This window comes from Phaethon aethereus (assembly GCF_964289735.1).
Source record: "Phaethon aethereus genome assembly, chromosome: 3".
Classification (NCBI taxonomy): domain Eukaryota; kingdom Metazoa; phylum Chordata; class Aves; order Phaethontiformes; family Phaethontidae; genus Phaethon; species Phaethon aethereus.
The window spans coordinates 1,934,470-1,957,254 of record NC_138576.1 but is presented as its reverse complement, the minus strand read 5'-3'; the positions used below and the strand labels follow the sequence as shown (position 1 = coordinate 1,957,254).

At 44.6% G+C, this 22,785-nt stretch overlaps 1 protein-coding gene across 1 annotated transcript in view; it reads left to right on the top strand.

Moving 5' to 3' along the window:
- Positions 1 to 231: 231 nt before the first annotated feature.
- Positions 232 to 22,785, top strand: part of FBXO16 (F-box protein 16) — a gene marked incomplete at both ends in the record, with an annotated part of 33,893 nt that continues 11,339 nt past the window's right edge. The window contains 5 exons of the mRNA XM_081997434.1: positions 232 to 327; positions 7,143 to 7,178; positions 14,850 to 15,056; positions 17,348 to 17,512; positions 18,372 to 18,577. Of these exons, the coding sequence (XP_081853560.1) occupies positions 232 to 327; positions 7,143 to 7,178; positions 14,850 to 15,056; positions 17,348 to 17,512; positions 18,372 to 18,577 (710 nt within the window). The remainder of the gene's footprint in view (positions 328 to 7,142; positions 7,179 to 14,849; positions 15,057 to 17,347; positions 17,513 to 18,371; positions 18,578 to 22,785) is intronic.

Sequence of the window (22,785 nt, the reverse complement as noted above, 5' to 3'; positions counted from 1 at the left end):
TGGTTACTGTGGGTGCATAAAATAAAAGGCCTAACCCTAACTGACTTTCAAATAATTGTACTTGTATCATTGCTATGCTATGAAATCATTGGACTCCTTCTTAAAATGATTTGCTTTTCACTAACGTACTGTAATGGAGTAGCACAGATATAATGTTGGTCTTTGTTCTGTTCAATTGCTGTAGTCATTGGTGCTGACAAGGCATCAGAAGACCCACCATCTCCTGTATGCATGGCATTTGCACCTCCTAGAAACATGGATGGCCCCAAGCTACAAACCAAGATGAGCATGTGGACTCCACTGAACCATCAACTCATGAATGACAAGGCAAGTTCCATGCAAATGGGTGAAATTCATAGAATCACAGAATTGCTGAGGTTGGAAGGGACTTCTGGAGATCATCTAGTGCAACCCCTCAAGGCATAGTCAGCTGGAGCATTTGCTCAGGATCTGGTCCAGTCATTTTTGAATATTTTGAAATCCCAAGACAAATTCTCAGGTTCACTTCACAAATTCTTAAGTCCTAGAAAAAATTAACTTATGTTTTTGCCTGTGTAGGTCATGAGTAATGGAATAAGAATTTAAAGATTTTGTTTACTATTAGAAGTATGTATATATCAAAGATACCTATGGTCCTTATTATGTATACATATATATAAAAACTAGTATGTTATATAAAAATGGAAAGTTCTAATGTACATTGTTTAAAGCATACAAGTATTTAGTTCAAGTATTGTTATTTTGCCAAATCAGTTGTTTTTAAATAAAAAATGTGTGTACATTTTTTAGTAAAAGTTACCAAATCATTCTTTTGCTGCACCAGAAGACTTCAGTTTAACTCCAGAGTAAACTGAGTTGTCAGTGTAAGTTTCTGAGTGGCTGGTATGCTCCATCTCAGCTTATAGGAGAGACCTTACTACCTATGCCCTGGCTTCTCTGCTAACCCTTGCAGTGATGAGGCTAGCTTGATATTTTGGAAACTGAAGTGATGCACTCAATTTATAAATAATGAGATGCATTTCCTAACCTCCCACTCTGTGTACTATATCTGGGATCTGCTAACATAACTGAGGGAGTTTTGGCTCATGTATCACCAGGAGCATATGCCTCCCTCAGAATTCAGTTTAAATTTCTGTTGATGATTCATAGAATTTAATCCAGAGAGGGCTATTACATCATTAGTCTGGCTTCCTGGATTTCTTGGGTCCTCGTTTCACACAGTTCTCCCAGTCTTTTGCTCAGTAATTAGAATTTGGCTAAAATGTATTTTCCACAAAGGTATCCAGGCTTCCTTTGGGGTTAAGGACCTTCATTCCTTATGAAATGAAAATTTCATCACTTCCCTAATAATTTTCTCATGATTTATCCCCTATACCATGAAAAGATGAAACCTTGCCTCCTGTCTGCAGCATACCTGTAGCATTAGCTTCAATCATTAAAATCTTCCCCTGCTAGCTTATTAAGCTCTTCTGAAACCAGTATTTTTTCCCTGTGGAAGGACGTTTACCCTGCTTCAAGCCAACACTTGAACTTTTTTTGATAAACTAAACAGATTGAGCTCTTTGAAGCCCTTTCAATCTGGCATATTCTCCAGCCTTTTGAATCATTTTAATGTCTGTTCCTACACCCTTTAAAACATATTTTTACAGATGCACATCACTGTGCAGTGAAGTATGATCTAACTAGAAATAAGTATGTGGGTAAAACCACCTTTTCCCATCTTCTTCCTCCTCTGCTCCTTAGGCAGTCTGATGTTGCATTGGGCTGCAGCAAAACTTTTAGGAGCTCATATTGGATTGTTGTATACTCCAACGCTTAACGATGTTCCAGATAGGAAAGAACATACCATAACCTCCCAGACCTGTGCTCAGTGATGAAATTAATGATAAAAAGTGTTTACTTGTTTCTGATCCAAGTTTTAAAGCACTGACCTGTCTGAAACTCCTTTTTATATATTGCTATACTGCTCTGCAGTGTTAGCAGCTGACATCGGGAGATAATCCAACTGATAGATATATTGGGAGCTACTGAGTGAGAAGGCGCCATTTTCATAAAATCAAATCTCTGTTCATTTCTGCACTCTTGAGTTAAGAGAAAGCATAAAGAGAGAAAAAAAATTCTACATAGAAGGTACATGAAAAACAGTGAGAAGATGAAAGCATGGAGAGAAGAGATGCGTAAGAAATGTACTTGTTAGTAGAGTGGGTAATGAGGGCCAGGAGTGGTGGGAATTCAGAGCTTATCCAAGGCAGAAGCATTTAAGCTCCATCTAAATGATTGTCAGGAGCAGACCCAAGAACAGTTAGTAGCATAAATTTGCTCTCTATTTTTGGGTAATCCTGGGAGTACTCCTTTAGTAGTTCCTGTTAGATTTCCCTGGTTTTTCATACATGCTCAAGAAAGTCTGCATTGTTGGTAAGACCCAGCTCTCTCCTGCCTATTGTACATCCCAAGTCCTGCTGCCTCCATCTATGGTTTTCTGCCCTTACAGCAGAACAGAGAAGACTATCCAGGGTGTTACTACTGGGACACAGGCAGTCATGATTGTTTTAAAGCCAGGATCACCATCAAGGACAGACCTAAGTCAAGAAACCAGATTTAGGAAACCTCGAATTATGCAGCATTCAGAAAACCAGAGGTGGAGTCTTAGATATGCCAAGGTTGTGCTACAGTTAAGGATGAAGTAAAGGTAGGAGATGAGGCAGCCTGCTCGCCTGTAGCAAAACTGGACATACTTCAGAACTGGACAGACTTCAGTGTCGGTCCTGCTGAGTGCAGGGCTGTGCTGCCTTTAAGGAAAGACTGGCAGTCAGGAGATAATTTGCCTTCTGCTGGGCAGTAATTCAGGTGTGGGGTAGAAGAGCCCCCAGTGGCATTTGCAGCAAAGGGTGGAGAGATTTCCCAGACAGCCTCAAACTTGAGCTTATTTAAAACCACCTGAAGACATGGACGTGAGATGGCAGATCTCAGGAGCGACCTAGGCCTCAGGCCATGTCCAAGGCCAGCCAGCTTAGGCACACTATAGCTATAACTCCAAGGCCTTGGAGGAGAGGACAGTAAACATGGGCTTGATTAAGGCCATGGATGATTATACCAATTTTGGGCCATTCTGTTGCTAATTAATGCTTCCAAGTGCCTGGAGTAGGCAGAACTTTCTGACAGAGTTGGCTCAGATGTATCTCCAAGAATGCTGAAAGCAAGTATGTGTCTGTCTTTGATCAAAGATGATTAACATTGCTTTCAGTTATATAAATAGCTCCCTGCTTCAATTGAATTATCCAATCCAAAACTTAGATCTTTGACTATTCATCACTTGCTTGTGGCAAATCCTTTTCCAAGTTCAGCTTGTTACGGTGGTTTTTTTGTTTTGTTTTTACTTTGCCAAGTGTCCCACATGCAAATAAAGCATAATAACTGTCAACATACAAATAAAAGAAATGTCATTTTCCACCCCTTGCAAGAGATACTCCTGCTGAGAGAGACAGAGCTAATGCTGTCAGCTGCTGTACCAGACATCAGCACTGATAATGTCTTTCTCTGCAGGAACCTTCTTTGCAGGCTGTCATAGCAATAACATGCTTAGAGTTTATAATGATCAAGCATGTTTTCCTAGTTGTGGTTAATAGCTGAGTTTATGTGCAGTTAGAAGCTGGGCTTTTTCCTCTTTGATCTGTCTCCTGGAAAAATCATCTACAACATTTCCTCACTTCCCAGGTCACAATCCTGAGTATAGAAGGCAGTTTTGTGGTAGTGGGAAGCCACGTGCTACTGCTTTCAGGTTTAGCTCCCTATGGGTAAAGGTCAACATCATAAATCTTCCACTGCATTTTGATACTGATCATCCTTCTTGTTAGTTGTCACTGTAAAGTGGCAAGGGAACAAAGACTGGTCTTACTATCTTACTCCTAATGCTCTTGCTGTGTTAAGGTTGAAACCATCACCAGGGCTGTGTGATAGCTACCCATGTTGTATCCATTCTAGGAGATTTCAGGCACCCAGTGTCTCCAATTCAGCAGAACTGAAGTTTCTAAAATAAAGAGGTGGGAAGTCCAGCTTCTGGTCTCACCAAAGCACGAGACACCACGCATCACTCTATGCCCAAGACAGTAGAGCGCTATGTTGGCACATCGTGTGTGCAGCAGCTGCAAAGGGAGCTGGAGGTGAGAGGTAGCACACTGCAGCCAGTCTGCAGAGCTGTCCTTCACAGGTTATGCACACATAGCCCTTGAACTTCAGGGAGTCTTAGTCAGTGAAAGGAACCTTCCGCAGGAACCAGCCTGTAGAGTTGAAGATCAGGAAGAAGCAGATGAGGCCTTCCTCAGACAACTGGAAGAACCCTCATGTTCACAGCCTTCATCCTCATGGGGATCTCTAACCACTCTGATATCTGCTAAAGGGCAACATAGCAGGGCACATGCAATCCAGGAGGTTTCAGGAGGGCATTGACGATAACTTCCTGACACAGGTCCTCAAGGAACCAACAAAGGAAGACGCTCTACTGGACCTCATACTTACAAAAAAAGAAAGACTGGTTGGGCATGTGAAGGTCAGGGACAATGTTGGTGACATTGACTGGGAGATGATGGAATTCAGGATAACGAGAGGAAAGAGCAAGACAAATCCCTGGATTTCAGGAGAGCAGACTTTGACCTTTTGAGGGATCTATGTGGAAGAATCACATGGGATGTAGTCCTGGAGAGAAGAGAGGTCCAGGAAAACTGATCAATTTTCAAACTTGAGTAAGGCTTTCAATACTGTCTACCTTAACATCCTCATAGACAAGCTGAATGGAGAGTGAGGTGGACTGAAAACTGACTTACTGGCCTCGAAAGATTGTGATCAGCAGCACGATGTTCAGCGGGAGGCCAGTCACTAGTGGAGTGTGACAGGGGTCGACACTGAGGCCAGGATCATTTAAAATCTTCATTAATAACTTGGATGATGGGGCAGAGTGCACCCTCAGCAAGTTCGTAGACAATACAGAATTGGGAGGAATAGTTGATAGCCCAGATGTTTGTGTTCTCATGAATCACAGAACAGCCCAGGTTGGAGGGGACATGATAAGATCATCTGGTCCAACCTTTCATGGGAGAGGGAGCCTAGATGACATTATCTAGCCTCCTGTTCACTTGCGTCTTGAAAACCTCCAGTGATGGGGACTCTACCACATCCCTGAGCAGGTTGGTCCAGTGATTAAGAGGAACCTTGACAGGGTGGAGAAACGGACTGACTGGAAAGCAGCTTGGGAGAGAATGACCTGGGGGTCCTAGTCAACACCAAGTTGACAATGAGCAAGCAAAGGCGGCCATCATCATCCTGGGCTACATTAGGAAGATTGTAGGTGGCAGGTCAAGGGAGGTGATCCTTCCCCTCTACTCAGCACTGGTAAGGGCAGATCTGGAATACTGTGTCTGTTTCTGGGCTCCCCGGTACAAGAAAAACATGGACTTACTGCGGCGCGTGTAGGGCCGCATAAATGATTAAAGAATTGGAGAATCTGATGTATAGGGAAGGGTTGAGAGCTCTGTGGTGGGTTGACCCTGGGTGGACACCAGGTGCCCACCAAAGCCGCTCTATCACTCCCCTTCTCATCTGGACAGAAAGCATAATGAGAAGCTTGTGGGTCGAGATAAGGACAGGAAGAGATCATTCAGCAATTACCATCATGGGCAAAACAGACTCGACTTTGGGAAATTAATTTATTACCAATCAAATCAAAGTAGGATAATGAGAACTAAAACCAAATCTTAAAACACCTTCCCACCACCGATCCCTTCTTCCCAAGATCAACCTCACTCCCTGTTTCTCTCCCTCCTCCCCGCGAGCGGCGCAGGGGGACGGGGAATGGGGGCTGTGGTCAGTCCATCACACGCTGTCTCTGCCGCTCCTTCCTCCTCAGGGGGAGGACTCCTCACCCTCTGCCCTGCTCCAGCCTGGGGTCCCTCCCACAGGAGACCGTCCTCCACGGACTCCTCCAACATGGGTCCTTCCCACAGGCTGCGGTTCTTCATGAACTGCTCCAGTCTGGGCCCCCCATGGGTGCCGTCCTTCAGGAACAGGCTGCTCCAGCCTGGGTCCCCCCACGGTGCCGTCCTTCAGGAACAGGCTGCTCCAGCCTGGCCGCCACGGGGTCCCAGGTCCTGCCAGCAAACCTGCTCCAGCCGGGGCTCCTCTCTCTCCCCACAGGGCCACAGGCCCTGCCAGGAGCCGGCCCCAGCACGGGCTGCCCACGGGGTCACGGCCTCCTTCGGGCATCCCCCTGCTCCGGCGTGGGGCCCTCCCCGGGTGCGGATGCAGATCTGCTCCCCCGTGGAGCTCCATGGCCGCAGGGGCACAGCCGGCCTCCCCGTGGGCTTCCCCAGGGGCTGCCGGGGACCCTCTGCTCTGGTGCCTGAGGCACCTTCTCCCTCTCATTCTTCACTGACCTTGGTGTCTGCAGAGCTATTTCACATGTTCTCACTCCTCCCTCCATCTTTTTCCCTTTCTTAACTGTTCCCCCAGAGGCGCTGCCACCGCCGCCGATGGGCTCAGCCTTGGCCAGCAGCGGGTCCGTCTCAGAGCCGCTGGCACTGGCTCTGTCGGACATGGGGGAAGCGTCTGGCAGCTTCTCACAGAAGCCGCCCCTGTAACACCCCCCCACTACCAAAATCTGGCCACACAAACCCGGTACAAGATCTGAGGTTGTTCAGCCTAGAGAAGGGAGGATCATGGAGGACCTTATCAGTGAGTATAGATATCTGATGAGAGGGTGTAAAGAAGACAGAACCAGACTCTTCTTGGTGGCATCCAGTGAAAAGACAACAGGCGATAGCCACAAATTGAAATAGAGGAAATTCCATTTAAACGTAAGAAAAAAATGTTCTTACTGTGAGGGTGGTCACACATGTCAAAAAGTTGCCACAGAGGTTGTAGAGTCTCCATCCAAGAAGATATTCAAAACCCATCTGGATGTGGCCCTGAGCAACTTGCTTTAGTTGACCCTAGCAGGGAGTTTGGACTAAAGGATCTCCACAGGTTTTTTCCAGATGCTTCCATTCAGCGATGTTTATATTTTGTAGATTGTTTTTCAAGCTGTATTTTTCTTAGGACATTTTGAATCCCCTTTAAATATTCGATATTATTTCTGTGTATATATTTTATAGGTATTTGAAGAAAGAAGAGCCCTGCTTGGAAAATGGGTAAACTTTTCTCTTTAAATATATATTTAAATACAGCTGGATTTCTGAACTGATCAAGAGATAATGATAATGGGAATGTAAAACCTATCCTATTTTGAAAAAGAGGTTCATTTTCCTCATATGAAAGTGAGCTGTAACTGCTTTACTTTTGAGGAAGGTAAAGGTGTAAATTCTCTCAGGCATACCTGCTGTAAGCTCTGAACTTGGGAAATCATATTCCATCATCAGAATGATTTGAAATGGGATAAGAACCCTGGGAAAAGTCTGTGAAGTCTTCAAGGAAGATACTGGATGTTTAGGTATTGCCATTGCCTACTAGCAGGTCTTTGAAATCTGTAATAAATGACGTGTTATCTACCAAGTGCACACATATGGCTCCTAATACTGTAATCATTGAGCACCTCGCAATTTCTTACTGTCATTATCTTCACAGCTACAACATGAGACAGAAAAGTGCTGTCATCCTGTTTTGCAGGTGAAAAAAGGAGGCATAGAAAGATACGAGATAGGATTTGTCTGCCCCAGCCACAAATGACTGCAAGTGGGATATTCAAGATGGGGTTTCTCTGGCCCGGTGTGCATGTCTGAAACATAATATTTAAGCCTGGCTGGTTTGGTCCTTCCTGGCTCCTTGTACAGTCAACAGAGAAAAAGCAGTACTTCCAGAGGGTAATTCATCTCCCCTAATGTAGGATGAAAGAATAGCCCTCTAGAGATGCCTATTTTTTTCCGTAGCCTATGAAGGGAGTCATAGCCGGCTGCTTGAAAGGAATACAACTCTAATTGACCTCCCCAGGAAGGCAGAGCATGCAACGGCACAAGATTTGCCCTAGTCCTAAGCTCATCCCTTAAATATTGCATTGTGCTTTCTCTTTTATAAGGCAAAATCCATCTACAGGCAATTATGGGAAAGCAGCCATAATCTGCTCAGTCTCCTATGCAAACAGGAATACAGACTCAGGGACTTTATTGCAGTAAATGAGTGAATTCAGCTGAATGTTTTAATGTGGCTCAGTAGTAACTGTATGGTTGAGCCCTGTGCACATCTTTATAAATGGAACCAAAGAACCAGTTACGTGGTCACATACGATACGCAAGCTAAACACAAATACAGAAATGATGCTTCTTATCAGCAGTCTCTGACAGAGTATTTGCACAGGAACATTATTTGAACTAAGATGCTTATTCTTTATGTCTAATAGGTCACTCATGGAAATTTTATGCATATGAACTGATCTTTACAGACAAGTATTCTGATTTTAAGCTCATAAGGATTATTCATCTTTATAGAAAATATGCTTTCCATAACTTGTTGACATGCATGCATTTTGATAAGAAGGAATTTCATGGACACCAAGAAAACAGAATAATTGAATTATTATTGTTCAAAAAACACCTTTTAGCATGACAGTCAGTAACTGACAGACCTAAAACCTGTCTCTTGACAGTTGTTGGATGTTTTAAAATGCCCATGGGATATACCAGCAAAAGGGCAAAAATGTATTCATTAGAAGCCCCACTGAAAGACCCAAAATCTGGAAACAACCTTCCTCCAAACACACATAAGAGTGCTGAATCATCTACTGAAAGGTTACATTTCTGACCCTTCATACGACACTAGATCAGTAGCTCTCATCACACTCCTTCAGAGCTAATTCTCCTTGCGCTTCTGTCATCCATCATACCAATGAAAAGGGTGTGGAAAGCACAAAAGTTGCTCTTAACTCCCTTCAAAGCCTGTGGCATTATAAAATGTGGTATGCAAAGCCTAGAGCACTTTGAGTTTGGGAGAAACTGTGTCAAGAAATCACAGTGCTCTGGGCAGGACTTTTTACATTGATTCACATGATCCTCTCATAGTGCTCTCAGGAAGTATGGACTAGATGAAACTGCTGAAGGGGGGGTTTGTATTCGGTGTAGTTTTAAGTGCTTTATTATAAAACTGGAAGGCTGAAGTCTGTCCTAAGTCCAGAACTGTTACGCGTTTTCAGTAATATCTGAATGATGGAATGGAAAGTACATACTCATCTGCAGACAATAGCAGGCTTGGAGGGATTTTGTGAATTTTGGAGATTAGAAATCAGAATGAAATGATCTGCCGTGTGATAAGGACAAGTGAAAAGTGCTGTATGTAAGAATGACATTTACAAAAACTGCAGATCTGAGAAAACCCAAGTATGCCGCAGTTCTGCATAAAAAATTGCTGGGTATTATGGTGGATCACAGACTGAATATAAGCTGACAGTGTCTTATAATTGTAATAAAGGGAAGTATCCCAAAGGGCTGTCTGCAAGACAGAGCCATCCCCAGTTCTGGTACCTGCATTTTGAGAAAGCTGAGGACCAATTGGAGATACTTCTGAGAACAAGTCATATGTGAGAACAGTCCCAGGTCCAGAAAATATGAAAACAATCCCTTTACTGTAGGGAAGATGGAGAAAAAACATAATAACATCTTTCCAATGACACACAAAAGATGTCCGAAAAGAGGAAGGGAGCGATCTGATCTCTGTGTTCACACTGGATAGGACAAGAAATCATGGGCTTGAATTGCAATGAGAGAGAAAATATAGACACCAGCAAAATCCAATGCTACAGGTAATTCACTGCCGGAATAGCTTGCCTAGGGGTTAGGGGTGGAATCACCATTGCTGGAATCTTTTGAGAACAGGTTAGACAAACCTTGTCAGGAATGGTTTAGGTAGAGTGGACCCTGCCTCACAGCAGGAGATGAACTAGCTCGGTGTTTCTCAACCTTTTTACACTGAAGGACCATGCAACCTTCTGGGAAAGCAGAACAGGTTGCCTTGTGTGGCATTGCCACAGTGGTTTTTCTTTACAGCCGTATAAAGATTAGGTTAAACTTTGGATGGTCATTGTTTATTTTATTCTTCCTGATTTTATTTGCATGCATTCAGGGACTATGTATGTGCATTTTCATTTAGATGTTTTTTTACAGTTGTGCCACAGAACATCTTTGACGTCTCTCAGCCCGTTGGGGCCCATAAAGCACAAGTTGAGAAACAATGAACTAGCTGACCTGAAGGGATTTAATTTCTGTTTCTGCGCTGCTGGGCAGCCCCAAAGGACATGGGACTGGCTGTGCTGTGACCTGCAGTATCCAGACGCACAGTGGGACCCTCTGCAATTTTTTGGGCTGTCTCAGGTTGTGCTTAGCTCGGCAGAGTATTATTGCTGCACACAGTGGAAGCAGCAGTGGTGTGTAGTGGCAGCAGGCTGCCTGTCTTACATGGCTGTTCCCATGCATGAGTACTTGCAGACTTTGATCCTGCTGGAGGCATTTGTGATGAATTTCCTTCACACCAACTCCTTGACCCAAATACTATCCAGATACATAAAAAAGAAAAATTGTGCTGCTGTCTTTCAGTTGAAACCCTTTTGACGGTTAAACTGTGAAAGGGTTAACACCTCTCTCTTAATTTTTCTGTTTTATTCTAGTTGCTTTTATTCTTTATTGCACCTAGGGCAGATGCCTTGACATGCTGCCTCTCAGCCTTCCTTTCTGCTGTGTTCTACAAGCCAAAAATTCCTCCCACTAATTTAAAAAACATAAAAGCATTTTGCTCTACCTTAGTGCTCAGTGCTATCATGCTGACATCCAGGTTAATACATTGACAATGAAGCTGGGGTTGAACTTGTAGATTAAGACACCTAAGTTTCAGTGTCTCCAGGTGATCTGAGTGTCTCAGCTTCCGTTATAGACAAATGAGATGTAGACAAGTTGGGGGAGCCCAGACAGTGATTCAGCTCACCCTGTGGGCTACATCCTCTGCTAGTAATTTATACAGCACATCTGAGTGTTCCTGGGTACTGGATCTTGCTCATCCACACTATGAAATTGTTAGCACGCTGCCTGGCATGATATTGGCCTGGGCCAGTAGCACTCTTCCAGACATTGTTCAGACACAGTTTGGACATTAGCCTGGGCCAGGAACCATGCCAAATACACAATTTGGATCCAGCCACCTTGTTTTGAAAGGTAAGAGGATGATAGTGTGGACATATGCATTATGACATCTTGGTCTCATTATCTACCTCTTGGTCTCATTATCTGCCTCTTGGTCTCTCATATCATGACAGATAGGATGCAGGACCTGCAGACAATTGTCACACTTGGAGTGGCAGCTCTAGGCTTTGCAGGATACCCCACAACACAGGGCACTGGTGTTTGGGCAGCTGAACCCCATCCCTAGTCACTGCAGACCCCCACCTATAGGCACCTCTTTACCCAGGAGCCGACCCCATGCCGGATGCCAAGGTGCAGAAGCAATGGCTCTGGCTCAGGGGTGCTTCTTGTCACCAGGCTGCTGGCTTGCCTTCCTCAACAGTCTTCCCAGGAGTCTCCTCTTGCAAAATTTCAGGTGTAGTTGTTTAAATACAGTGGTGAAAGCAAAAAGGAACAGATCTGTTGCTAATTGCTGACAAGGAGCAGCTTGGCAGCAGAGATGTTTAGGATTTTGTGGGGTGGACTAGTATATCTTATGGATACCAGGCGCGTGTCTACTTCATCCCTTCTCTTCTCACACAGGTCCTGGGTCTCCAACAAATCCCTTCATCAGGACTGGGAGAAGATGGCTGGGGAGGGAGGGGAAAATTGCTTCTCCCTAGATGAATCATCTCCATCTACTTGCAAGCCATTCTGCAAAGAGCGTCATTGACTAGAGAATTTGTTCCCGCATTTGTAGAGCACAGGGATGCCTGCATGTGATTGTAACCCTGTGAACTCGTGCCGATATGCTGGTTTGGAGAAGAGGATTATGTCCCATTTCAGGGGCTAGTTCAAGTCAGTAAAACAACCTGTCTCTTAGAGCAGAGAGGGGCCTCTTTAGGTTAAGCGGCAGAGCCTCTCTACTTTGATGCTGAGGTCCTGGGCTCTCCCCTTAGTGTCAGGCTGTGTTATTTGTGTGTGTGCACTCATGGATTAATTGTAAACGGATCGCAAAAGCAGGGACTGACCACTCTCCATCGCCAGCGTAGCCTTATGTCATACAGTCCCTGGGGAGACATTGTTTGCCAGGGCTCGGAAAAGGTACAGAAAAGGCAAAAAATGTTCCTAGCTGTGGATAGAGAAGGTGCAGCACCTTGAAAAGGGGAATCCGGTCCAACTGGTTGGGTTGCTGTAATCAGATGCAAGGGGAGGAACTGTGGAGAAAGGCAGCCAAATGTAGGATGGGGACATGCTTGTTAATACTGGAAAGGAGACAAATTATGCCTGCTTAACTACTTGGCTGCTGCTGAATGCAGTGGAGAAGAACCTGTGTGTTCCCATGCTGCTGACTGTGTGGTGCTGATTTAAATGGAGTTTCCCTTGCAGTGTAAGCACAGGCTGAGGATGCTGGAAGGAACTGCTTTATTGCAAAACCCATGGCAGAGTGGGAAGAGTTAAATAGGAGCAAATGTTCTGTCTCCTCTACAGAGAAGCTAGATTTGCTTTGATTAATTCACTTATCTCTCGGTGTGGACGAGAGTAAGACAGTTACCCCCTCATCTTTGGTACTTACATAGGAAAAATTTATCTTTGCAAATGGGTGATTGCAGATTGTTTTGATGAGAAGAGGATGTAGCTGTGATTATGAATGAGGAGTCTGTGCAGCAGAAGCTTTCCCCCTTCACCATGTGACAGAGAAAGCCTTTCATATCGAGTTGAGGGTGAGAAGGGGACAGGCAGAACCTCCTCTGTCCCCCTCTGGTACACCTTTGTCTGATTTTATTCTTGTTTCTAAGCCTCAAATCCAAAGGTCCTGCTTCAGTTTTTCCTTAGTACTCTGCTAACCATCATTAGAGGTGAAAGTTATATGCAAAACAGGGGTGGGAGGGAAAGGGTGTATTCCTCAATTCACTGTCTGTGTCTGAAAAGGCAGGGACATTTAGGAGCTTTCTTCTATTTGGCTTTTTGTCTCTGGGATCTCAGGAATGCCAATTCCACCCTTTCTTCTTGCTGACCTTATGGAAGGTCTTGCAGAGGTGTTTGCGAGAAGGAGACTAGCTATTTACTTCTTAGAGTTTCTTCTTCAGTACTGGAATTAAATATATCCAAGTAAAGATAAAGAAAGAAACAAAGGGCCTTTTAAAATGATCTGGAAAAAAATTACTTCTCAATTACCTTTCATCTGCACAGTATATTTTAAACTATTATTCTGCCAGTCCTCCACTTGACCACAGATTTTTGGGGGGGAAGCAGAGAGAAAAAATAAATCTGAATTTCTAGTTTGTTTTATTCCGAAAGAGAAGAGGAAGGCACATTGGACAATAAACCATTTACCCACAATAATAAAAAAATTGGAAGAAATGCATGTTTTTTCTTACTATTGTTAGTTTTTGGAGGTCACCTTTAAATAAGGACTTCAAATGCCCCTGAGGTTAAATGCAAAAATGAATATGCTGTGATTTGACCTGTGGAGAGCAAGTTGTCAGTTGTGGCAAGCTGGCTTCAGGAAACAATCTTGTGAAAGCAGAGAGTGTGTTTTGGGGATGGCCAATGCCTGAGAAAGAAACAAGCAGGGGAAAGCAGCATTCCCCAAACAGGGGAATTCCCCAAACAGTTCAGTTTTCCCTTTGAAAAGAAGGTGAGTTTGGGTCAACGCTGCTCGTGCTGTGCTAGGAAGGAGAATGAAGCAAGACTTCTCCGAAATCTGTATTTCACCACCGGAAAGCCGTCTTTAACTGTGCCGTTCTGCTGCCTGCTGTTCCCACTGGGGATTCCTGCCGGTCCTGCTTGCAGCCGCCGTGGTCCTCTGACATTTCCTCCCTCCTGGCACTCTGCGCTGCCCTCGCAGCCAGGACTGCTCTTGCAGGTTTTGAGACAGATTGCACAGATTGTAGTGATGAGGTCAGTCTCCTCCCAGGAGATTCCTGCTGACGGGGCCCTTTCCATCCTCTCCTATCAACACAAGTTAAACACCAGCTACCGCCACCGTTGCTCCCACCCTGTTTACACAGCTCTGCCCCACTCCACTCAATGTGGCTTTGTTGTTGCCATCGTAGCAAGCGGTACATGCTTGTGTGGTTACCTAAGTGCTCATTTCTTCCCACAACTGTTTTAATCCTCCTCTTTAGATACCTGTCATAAGCATAGAAATGCTGTGAAAAATCTTTGTTACTGTGCTGCTGGATCTGTGCCGCAGATTTTCCTTGTGAGGCATGGGCAGCTGATTTAGTTTCTTTTTGCTCCACTTCTCTGTAGTGGGGATTTCTCTCCTATGCAGCGGGACTGTGAGAATAAATACTTTATAAATTGTGAGGCATTCAAATACTGCAGTAGTGGGGGCCATGTAAGTGTCAGAATAGACAAGGGAGCAGCAGTGAACTCACTGTAGTTTGGGATCTGATCCTGTAAACACACATCTGAGTCTCCTCCTTTCCATGAGTGAAGCCAAGCCTCAGAACTGGTCCCAGGAGCAAAGAGTCTTGTGAGCATGAGTATGTCCTGAAGAGGCCATCCTGGATCCTTTGAGGATTATAAATCATATGTTATGTGGCTTCAGAGTTTCTTTTAATGTAGCCTCTCCATTTGTTCCCAGTTCCTACGTGCTTTGCTCTTGAATGAGTCACCAGAAGCTGCTGCTTATGCATTTTCCCTTGCCTTAAATGTGTGCTTTATTTTAAGAAGCTGAATCTCCGGTTTCTCAGAACCTGAAACTCCTTTTTTCAGTTTGACAAGTGGACAGATGGTCAGAGGCGGAGGATCCTGGTTGACCTGTTGGAACGCTGCTCCTTGTCACAGCAGAAATTCTGTGCCAAGCAGCTACAGGATCGAGTTCCCACCGAGGCTCTAGATTTTACCACCAGGCTTCCTAGAGTCCTGTCTTTATACATCTTTTCCTTCCTGGACCCACGGAGCCTCTGTCGATGTGCACAGGTAAAAAAGCCAACACGTACCCAAGGTTCAGAAAGTCAGGTCAAGCTACTTTAAAAAAAAAGGAAATGGCACTAGTTTTCAGCAAAGACATACCAGTGCTGTTGTTCATAATGCAAGGATGTCTTCTGACTTGGCAGTCTGGTGCCAAATGCTTAGTAATGCTTATATGAGACAAAATGCAACACTTCCACAGATCCTAAATGAAGCTAGATTGGCCAAGATTTACAAAAGTGAAGAGTAATTTTAGATGCTCAGCTCTAAGGCATTCAACATGTGGCACTTTACAAGACCGATTCTTCCCAAGAAGGAGGCCTGGTACTTTCTGAAAATCATATTCCTTTAAAGTACCTTGCACTGTGTGCAGAATCATTAATTGCTTTGAAAAGTATTGGCTTGTGCTAGTTGCAAAGAACGAAGCACACAATGCTTTAAGAAAACCAGATCCTTTAAAATGCTTGAGGTTGAAGTGTTGGATGTGGAGAATCAGAGAAGTTGCAGATGTGCTTTTGAGCACAATGGCTAGGGCTTCAATCATTTGAGTGCAGTGGCTAAGACTCCAAAACTATGTTTGCATGAGATAAAGTGCTGCGAGGTGATGTCTAAGGTAGTTCTGAATGAATAGGTTCAGATATCGGTGGCATTATTACCACACTAACATAGTACTCCATATAATACTACGAATATATCAAAATCTCTGCTTGTTTAAAGCTTGCTCTAGTATCTTTCTCCAGCATTTCACATTTTATGTGGATGCAACTCCACTATTCATTCACGGGCAGGGAGAAGACAGGTGAGGAAATTACTTACTTAGAAAGAAAGGTCATTACAGTGCTACTTGTGTCATATCATTGGATAGCTGCTGTTATAAGCACGGCAGTGCCAATAGATGATGTTTGTCCTTAAGCTGGAAGAAGCATTGCAAGCAAGATGACTGTGTGATGGAGTAAAACAGCAGAACATGAGTAGGAAGGAAATGTTCAGAATGAGTCTATCAGACTTGGGGAGTTTATTGATGCTGTTTTTCTCGGTGGAAACTAATAAAGGGTTTATTCCAACTATTATATGCTTATTAAGTAGAAGTTGCCCCAAACAAGCTGAAATTTTTTATCTTGGACCGTGATTTTTGGAGTATTTCACCATGTGCTGGAGATCAGCTAACAGACACTGAGCATGTCACAAAGGCATGTCATCAATGACATAGGCAGTGGGATCAAGTGCACCCTCAGCAAGTTTGCAGATGACACCAAGCTGAGTGGTGTGGTTGACACACCTGAGGGACAGGGTGCCATCCAGAGGGACTTGGACAAGCTTGAGGAATGGGCCCGTGTGAACCTCATGAGGTTCCACAAGGCCAAGTGCAAGTTCCTGCGCATGGGTCAGGCAACCACCGGTATCAGCACAGGCTGGGGGATGAAGAGATGGAGAGCAGCCCCATGGAGAAGGACTTGGGGGTCCTGGTGGGTGAAAAGCTGGACACGAGCCGGCAATGTGCGCTGGCAGCCCAGAAGCCACCCGTGTCCTGGGCTGCCCCCAAAGCCGTGTGGCCAGCAGGGCAAGGGAGGGGATTCTGCCCCTCTGCCCTGCTCTGGGAAGACCCCCCTGCAGTGCTGCGTCCAGCTCTGGAGCCCTCGGCACAGGAGAGACACGGACCTGCTGGAGCAGGGCCAGAGGAGGCCCCAGCGATGCTCCGAGGGCTGGAACAGCTCTGCTGGGAGGACAGGCTGGGAGAGCTGGGGGGGCTCAGCCTGGAGCAGAGAAGGCTCCGGGGAGACCTTAGTGCAGCCTTCCAGTCCCTAAAGGGGGCTTAGGAGAAAGATGTGGACAGACTGTTTAGCAGGGCCTGTAGCCAGAGGACAAGGGGTGACGGTTTTAAACTAAAAGAGGGGAGATTTAGACTAGATGTAAGGAAGAAATTTTTGGACAAGGAGGCTGGTGAAGCCCTGTCCCAGGTTGCCCAGAGAGGTGGTGGATGCCCCATCCCTGGAAACATCCCAGGTCAGGTTGGATGGGGCTCTGAGCACCCTGATCTAGTTGAAGATGTCCCTGCCCACTGCAGGGGGGTGGACTAGACGACCTTTGAAGGTGCCTTACAACCCAAACTTTTCTATGATTCTATGAAGACCTTGAATGGTTTAAATGGTATAAGGAAAGCTTTAAATGGAGCATAAACACTGCTGAAGTATTGTACTAGTTTAAGGACATAGGGGAGTTACATCAACAGCACAGAAGTCTCTAGCTGCAATCTTGGATGCTTGAAACCCTAAGGTTTTCAACTTACTGGGCATTCATAGGTGAGCTGGTACTGGAAGTACCTGTCTGAACTGGATCAGCTCTGGATGCTGAAATGCCTACGTTTTGGCTGGTTCATCAACTTCTCTCCAACCCCCTTTGAGCAAGGAATCTGGAAGAAACATTACATTGAGATGGTGAAAGAGCTGCATGTCACAAGACCAAAGGTACATACCTGCCACCTCTAGAGATGTTCGGGGCCAGTGGGAAAATTGGGCTGATGGGGTTCCTAACTCCTTTGCCTCTTTATCTTTCTGTAATCTTGCACTAGGAAAATGGAAGATACATAATTTTAAATTAGAATCTAAACTCACGCTCTACTTTCCCATCATCCATCCCTGGTAGCGGGGAAGTGAAAATCTCACTGCTTAGGAGAAGCAATCACCAAGGTCTCACTCTGCTATCTTTCAGGGGGTTCTGGAGTAATCCTCTAAATTTCCCTCTCCAGCACTCAAGGCTGTGCCCCTTTCCCCCAGTTTATAGAGCATATGATAGCTTGCCTCAATCTGATAAGCAGAGGTGGGGTACCCAGCAACAGCCCCGTTGATATTTCAGAGTCAGTTTACCTAGTGGAAAGGAAAAAAAGCACCCATTATGCCTGCTACATCTCTTGGTGTTGTCTCTTTCTCTCTTCTTCAAAGGTGACAGGGCCATTTTCAGGAGGTGGAGCATTACTCAGTAGCCACTGCTTTCTCCTGGGGTTCACTGATGATATGCCTGATTTGTGGGGCTGTGAGGGTGGGATTCTTCTGCCCTGAATTCAAAACTCAGCCCTCTAAGTAGACTCTCACTCTAGTCAATGGAGAGAAGCCAAAGCATCTCAAAAGAAGTTCAGTTCAACTTAATACAAATTTTGGGACAGGGTGCACTGTCAGGGTGCCTATTTCTGTCCGCTGATGATAATGGAGCCTGGAGAGACTAATTTTGAGTTAATACCTAGTTCTTAGAAGTCTAAAGTTAGGCAAAATAAGTATCACTTTCCTTATAGGCTAAAATTTATTTTCTTCTTTTCTTCTCTCTTACTAGACTCCTTCAAAGGATGAATTTGTAGTTATTGATGTGGAACCAGTAAGAAGCAATGTCCCAGAGACAAAACTTTCTGTGCTGGGAAGGAGGACAAAAAAGGACAAAAAAGAGCTCCCACCATGGCGTTCATCAGACAGGCATCCTACAGACACTATCCGATTCAACTACCTCGACAACTACAATCCTATTGAACAGGCTAGGCAGGCGTAAGAGTTTCATCTCTTCCCTTTTGCTCTTCCTGTGATATAGGGTACATCTGTGTCCTTTGCAAGCTCACTGTGCCTGTGCTCCAAGCTGCCTGGAAGCCTTATAGCTCAGCAAACTGGTTGCAAAGCCACTTTGCTGTTCTTTTGGCTTTTCCTGGATTGCTCTTGGTCCTGTTGTAGTTGCAGCTGCAGCGGCAGTACTTTGTGCCCTTTCAGTGCAGAGTACTTCTTAGTGTTTGCCTATAAAATAGGCTGTAGCTCCTGGGGAAGTTACACAGCTGTAATGGATCAGGACAACAGTTTTGAATAGTATTAATTGCCTAAATATTTACACTGCCTGGGGTAGACTGCCTAGATCCATCAGTTCTTAGGTTCTCAGGATTATCTGGTCAAGAACAGGCAAAAGAAAGGCATTTCCACTCCAAAGTATAGTTTTGCACACCAACTTCTGTTAGGACTGTCGCATGTTTTCCTTGGACAGATCTGGTATCAGATATTTTCAGAATCTTAGATCTGTGGTCAAATTTCTGTGCAATAACAAGCATCAGCAGGAGCAATAGCAAGGACGCTGCGGTAGTCACCTGTGTGCAGTGTTTGGCCCATTGCCCGTTTAAGTCTCTGTTAATACCACCTCTCATTTTTCATGGGCTCACAGCAGTTGCCTCAATTCAGCTGATGTGCAGTAACTTGCGAAACTGGTAATACTGTCATTAATCTGGGCTTGGTGAACAGGTAATGGATTAGCTTGACCGTTGCCTAGTTCCTGTGAGAAGGACTGCACAGACTCTCACCCAACTGAATGTGCAGAGAGGAGAAGATTCCTCTTCACTGTGCCAATAAAAACCTTGGGAACCAATTGAGCCACATTGAAAGTATCCAGGTTGTACTTTAAGTAAATGACTGATAGAGCTGAGATAGCCCTGTGCACAGCAACAATCAACCCATGAATTACCCCAGCCAAGTGATTATTTGGCGAAGCAGTAGTGCACTCGCGTAGGCTCTTTCTCAATGTGATTAACTTTGCTGGACCCACCACTCCTCCGGGGTGTTCTATAAAGTTCCCAGTGTCTGAGCAAAAGCCTTTTATGAATCATTTTTTAATCCGCGTCCCCTAGTCCTAGGATACTGCAGTACTTCAAAGAGCTTACCAGTTTCCACCTCACCCTCTTTCTGCGGTATTTTTCCAAACTCTATCACCATTTTGGGTAGAGTTGTTTGAGGCTTTTAACTAAATATTTTGACAAAGCGCCTCTTCTTGCAAATGGATGTCCTGATAGTACCTTTCAGTTATGCTAAATATTTCTACATAGTGGCTCCCAAAGGTTTCTGTGAGGTTCAGGCTTCCCTTGTGCTGGTCACGACCTAGTGTCAAAGGTGGGACAAAACTCATTTGAAGAGTTTAAAAGTCACTTGTTCCAGCATTGAGCTATAAATGCAGCTGACAACCAGATGCAAATGATTTTGAGTTGCTAATGATACAGTAAGCACACTGACTGTTTTCTTCTCCTAAGTGAGATTTGAGCCTCTATCCATTTGTGCAATGGAAAATGTTTTAATGCCTAGTGTTCTAGCAAATCTGGCATTTATCCATAATTATAGAGGATTATTGCAAGTAGAGAAATGCATTTTATGAGATTTGCTTGTTTATCAAGGATCTCCCTTTAATATCACTTAAGCTGAAAGTAATTGCTAGTGTGTAGTCTCCTCTATAATGATTATTCAGCAACGCAGGTGTGCCATTTCAGGTGCTGACCCCACTTCCCACTCACAAAATTATATTCTGGTGCTTCTTTTCTATGGACACATTACTAACAGAGTCCTCCCTGCAGCTCCTTCCCAGAAGTCCTCCTGCTAAGGTTCTGTATAAAATAGGATAGGGATAGGGATAGGGATAGGGATAGGGATAGGGATAGGGATAGGGATAGGGATAGGGATAGGGATAGGGATAGGGATAGGGATAGGGATAGGGATAGGGAAGGGAAGGGAAGGGAAGGGAAGGGAAGGGAAGGGAAGGGAAGGGAAGGGAAGGGAAGGGAAGGGAAGGGAAGGGACTATTTCAGCTCAAAGGGACCTACAACGATCATCTAGTCCAACTGCCTTACCAATTCAGGGCTGACCAGGTTGAAGCATGTTATTAAGGGCATTATCCAAATGCCTCTTAAAACACGGACAGACTTGGGGCATCAACCACCTCTCTAGGAAGCCTGTTCCAGGGTTTGACAACCCTCTCAGTAAGGAAATGCTTTCTAATGTCCCATCTAAATATTGCGTCCTCCATCCTTTGCTTCTGGGCGGCTCCCTGGGGATTGGGTCTTCAGCACTTCACCTGGCTCCCTGTCTGCAGTAGGAACAGGAGGACCACCTTTCATGCTTGAGTGTTCTTCAAGCATAGGTTTTCGGTGGAGGTGGCAGCGGCAGCTAATGGGTGGCTTGGGCAGGTGTAGGTTGCCTATCAACGGTAGCACAATGGCCAAGTGGTCAGAGTGCCCCTCTGTGATGCCAAGCATTGTTTTGGACGGCTGATGAGGGCCATGCTCAGCCAACTGTGAGTGTCTAGTCAGTTGAGCTAAGAGTCTCATATGAAAGCTATGCAAGTTGATCTACCTCACTGCAGCCTACAGGCTCAGGCAGACCCCGCCTGACCAGCGTACAGGGTTGTAAAGTAGAATGGAGAACCGAGATAAAAATCTCTGAGTTAAGTATAGTTATTCTTCAGATTAGATGAATTCTTGGAGCTCAAAGGCATAACAACCACTCTTCATGTAAAATGGATGTCAGAAGTAATGAAATCTATGTAAAATAAGATTCCTAAAACAATAGGAGTGATTTCCCAAAATACAGGGTTTTGCAAAGATAGTCGGGGAGAGGAAATGAGTTTTGCTGTAGTTTGAATGCACATAGAAAGGAATGAGTATTTTCTTGAGGTCATAAGCATGTGTGAAAAGATGCAACAGAACTTGCAGAAAAGCAGCAGAAAGCCAAAGTGATGGCTGAGAGAGAAGGACTAGAGAGAGCACTTGTAGGCCAGCAGGTTGACTGGAAAGCTGTGAGCCAACAAACCATTCTTTCCATTTGGGTTCTGCTGTGCTGAGGAAAACTGGACTTGTGGAAAATTCTTTGTGAATAAACAAGATCACATCAAAAGAATTCCTGACGCCATCATCAAAGCAATGTGTGAGACTAGTCACTGGCTACTTCTTTGAATCAAAGTTAATCTGCCTCATGTCAAGTTAAATTTTGCAGAATCTGAGAGGTAACAACAACATTTTTTCCTAGCTCTTGGACCTGGCTAAAATCTCCTCTGAGCAGGACCTCACTCTTACACTTCCTTCCTGGTCCAAAGAGACGTGAGAACTCTTCTGTTCCTCATAACAGGGTGTCCATGCTGCAGCCAAAGTACTGTCATTTAAATGGCAGAGTTGTCATCTGTTTCTTTGTTGGCCTTTTGAGAGAAGTCATTAGCTACATGCTCCCCTCCACAACGGTATCAAAACTATACTGCTGTGAATTCATAGCAGAAAACTTGCTTAGCCAAAAAAAGTGAAACATGGGAAGCATAACAAGCTACAGTCAGTTCTCAGTTATGCAGGGGAGTGGAGATGAAGGGAGTCCTAAAAGAGGTAACACAAAATATATACTTTGGGCTATAAGACTATAATTGGGTATTTACCTTTGAAAAACAAATAAATAGATTTCTATAGAGCAATTGGGTGAGGATTTGGCCTGGACAGCGCTGGTGCGTCATGTCACTGGGGAGAAGAACTGTAACACCGTGCCACAGCTGGGTAGTGCCCAAAAAATGGCAGAATGGTGTTAATTTCTAATATGGATGATAACTGAGACTTGACTGTTGGTTTTTTTCTGATAGATTTTTTTGCTACTTGCTCAAAAAAGCATGAGCTTGTACTATAAAAACTGAACAGCACCCAAGAGCCTCAGTGACCAACACCACTGCAGCATGAAGGAGACGGGACAGGGATCCCCGAGTGTGTTCACCAAGAGGTTATTTGGTTTAGATGGGATAGTGTGGGAAAAGCTTCGTAGTCACTGAGCAGTGAAATTAATAGCAATGATCAGATGCATAGTCGAGGGAGTGGTGAGGTGATAGAGAAGAGATACAGACAGGAGTTGAATTACAAATTGCCTGGAAGGGGTTATCAAAATCCCATGGCAGAATTATAGCTGTGACTCTCAGTGTTGCTGCATGT